Source organism: Echinops telfairi, unplaced genomic scaffold, assembly GCF_000313985.2.
Source record: "Echinops telfairi isolate 266 unplaced genomic scaffold, ASM31398v2 ScPeMD7_25;HRSCAF=90, whole genome shotgun sequence".
In the NCBI taxonomy this organism is placed as follows: domain Eukaryota; kingdom Metazoa; phylum Chordata; class Mammalia; order Afrosoricida; family Tenrecidae; genus Echinops; species Echinops telfairi.
This window is the reverse complement of record NW_022103922.1, coordinates 3,762,682-3,765,177: the sequence shown is the minus strand read 5'-3', so window position 1 is coordinate 3,765,177 and position 2,496 is coordinate 3,762,682. Positions and strand designations below refer to the sequence as shown.

The 2,496-nt window shown below is 60.7% G+C and overlaps 1 protein-coding gene across 1 annotated transcript in view; it reads right to left on the bottom strand.

Moving 5' to 3' along the window:
* KANK1 (KN motif and ankyrin repeat domains 1) overlaps positions 1-2,496 on the bottom strand; it is a 79,352-nt gene that overhangs the window by 7,202 nt on the left and 69,654 nt on the right. Inside the window, exon 4 of the mRNA XM_045289366.1 lies at positions 53-244. Coding sequence (XP_045145301.1) covers positions 53-244 — 192 coding nt within the window. The remainder of the gene's footprint in view (positions 1-52; positions 245-2,496) is intronic.

Genomic DNA, 2,496 nt, shown 5'->3' with positions numbered 1-2,496 from the left:
GGTGGGGTGGGGCAGGGGTCATGAAAAGCCACGGACTGAAGCCGTTTATTACCGTAGAGGCCGGCGGCAATCTGGTCGTCTGTCAGGTTCACGGGGCACAGGCTGCTCTCCGGAGGGACGAAGTCACCCTGGCCATCACCATTAGGCATCCCTTCTGTGGCCTCCGTCTCCACCCCTGCCTCCTCCAGCAGGGGGGCCTGGCTCCTTGGCCCCGGGGGTCGGGCTCCAACCTCCAGGTTGCTTTCTGTCAGAAGGACAGAGGCGTTAGCAGGGTGGGGCTCCGACCCTCAGCACCCTCACGGGCCAGGGCAGGGGTCTCGAAGGCCACTAGCAGGCGGCCCGTCTGGAGTGCTAGGACGAGCCAAGCCAGCTGCCGGGTTCCTCAGAAGATTCCAGCAAATGCACCGCTTGCCCGAGGGTCCCCTCCCCAGCTGCAGCAGGACTGCCAGACCCACAAGGCCTGCCTGGGCGCTCAGCTGGTTCCCGTGGGGCCACGGTCTGCCAGATGCTGCCACCTCTCACCAAACCAAGACCCACCATCGAGTCGATACCGACTCACGGCGACCCTGCAGGACAGGGTCGAACTGCCCCGTGGGTTTCAGAGGCTGTGACTGGACGGGAGTTGAAAGCCTGGACTTGGGCTGGTGGTCTCAAACTACTGATCTTGTGGACCGCAGCCCAGCATGAAGCCCCTACACTACCAGGCTCCAAGACCTCTTACAGCTGCTGAAATCGCACAGAGGAGCCGGAGACCATGCAGAGTGCCCCTGGGTGTACCCCAGCAGAATTGTACCCCGGAGCACCCCCCCCCAGTGCCATGGGCTACTCGCCGGGCTTCTACCCACAAGGTCAGTGGTTCAGAGCCACCAGCCACTCCTCGGGAGAGAGAGGAGGCTGTGTGCTCGCATAAAGATCCTGCCCTTTGACTGGAACGCACCTGTTGACCATCTTGTGAGGAGTGGGTTTTCCTTCAGAAATTAACATGCCCCAGTGGGGCGGGGGCCAGATTCTAATCACACACCCTCCCAAGGCCTGGCCCAGAAGAGCGGGCCTGGACACTCGCAGTCCCCATAAGAAAACAAGCTCAAGCATCTGCAGTAAGGCTGACCCCGACACGCTGCACCCCGACATGTGGTCTTTTGGAAGATAAGCACCAGGCCTTTCCTCCGAGCCACTTGGTACACGTGAACCTCTGCCTCTGGTCACACAGCATGTGGACCATCTGGGGTCCAAACAGGTCAGTACACTAGCCAAGGAGCTGATTCCGCCCCCCTGGGACACTGCGGGACAGCCCCCTCGGGCCCCCTGGGGGGGTCTGTACCGAAGCAGGTTGGCAGGTCTTTATGGTAGAGTGGCCAGTGGGTTTGAACCACTGGCCTCTCAGATAGAAGCAGAGTTCTTACCCTGTGCACCACACGGCTCACTGTACTAACTACACTCCCTGCCCTGACTCGAGTGACCCCACAGGAGGGAGCAGAGCTGGCCGGTGGGTGTACCACACCAAACTGTCCTCCTAGTAGTCAGGCGGAGAGCCCAATACAAGGGGCCAGTACCGCCCAACCCTGCACAGTCCCCGTGATGGGCTGGACCGCGGCCATCCACCCAGGGGGCTTTCAATTCCTGAGCTCCGAAAAGCAGCTCCCCACGCCTCTCTTCCAGTCCACCTGAGTCTGGAAGCTCCGCTGACCCAGGTCAACATTGCAGCCGCGAGCGCCCTACCCGACAGATGGGAGGGGTCTGTGCATGCGGAGTGGTGGCTGGGATTCGAACCGGGTCTCCCCAGAGCAGGGTGAGAATCCGACCCCCAGCCACTCCTGAGCATGTCCACACATTCAGGGGCACTGTGCGTCCTGCGTGTCTTAGCGGATGAGCTAGGTGGACACTTGTTGGGGTGAGAGATGCCAGACTCACGGGAATAGTCAGACAGACACACTGTCCCTCCCCGACAGTCACGTCAGGAGACACACAGAACCCTCGGCTGGGAGGTGGGAGGAAAGAGTTCCGGAATGGATGAGCCCGAGGAGGGCACCTGGGCCCTCGACTCCCACCTGGCATCCCGGCCTGCAGCAGCGGATGAAGAGATGCCAACAGATTCCACTGTGGCCTGCGCGCCACTTTTAATCCTGGCCACTCTCAGATGACCCCACTGCACGCCCACTGGGCGCCTGGGATTCTGGAAGGCCCAAACCCACACACCAGCTGCCAGGAGCGCCAGTCTCTCGTCCCTATGTCAATGCCCTGCACTCCACCTCCCTGTTCCCACTCCCACCGCCTCCCCAAGTTGCTAAAAACTACTAGGAATTCAGAGTTGAAAGGGGAACCCTCAGGAGACAGAAAACAATCTATTTTGGTCTCGTGCGTCCCCACCCACGAGCTTCAGAGAGAACAGAGGCTTGGGTGTGTGGGGAACGGACCTCGGAGGCTTGTTTCAGCCCATCCTGCCCAGTTTAGGACCACTGGACTCAGTGCAAATGGTTTCTATGAGCCTGGGTAGTG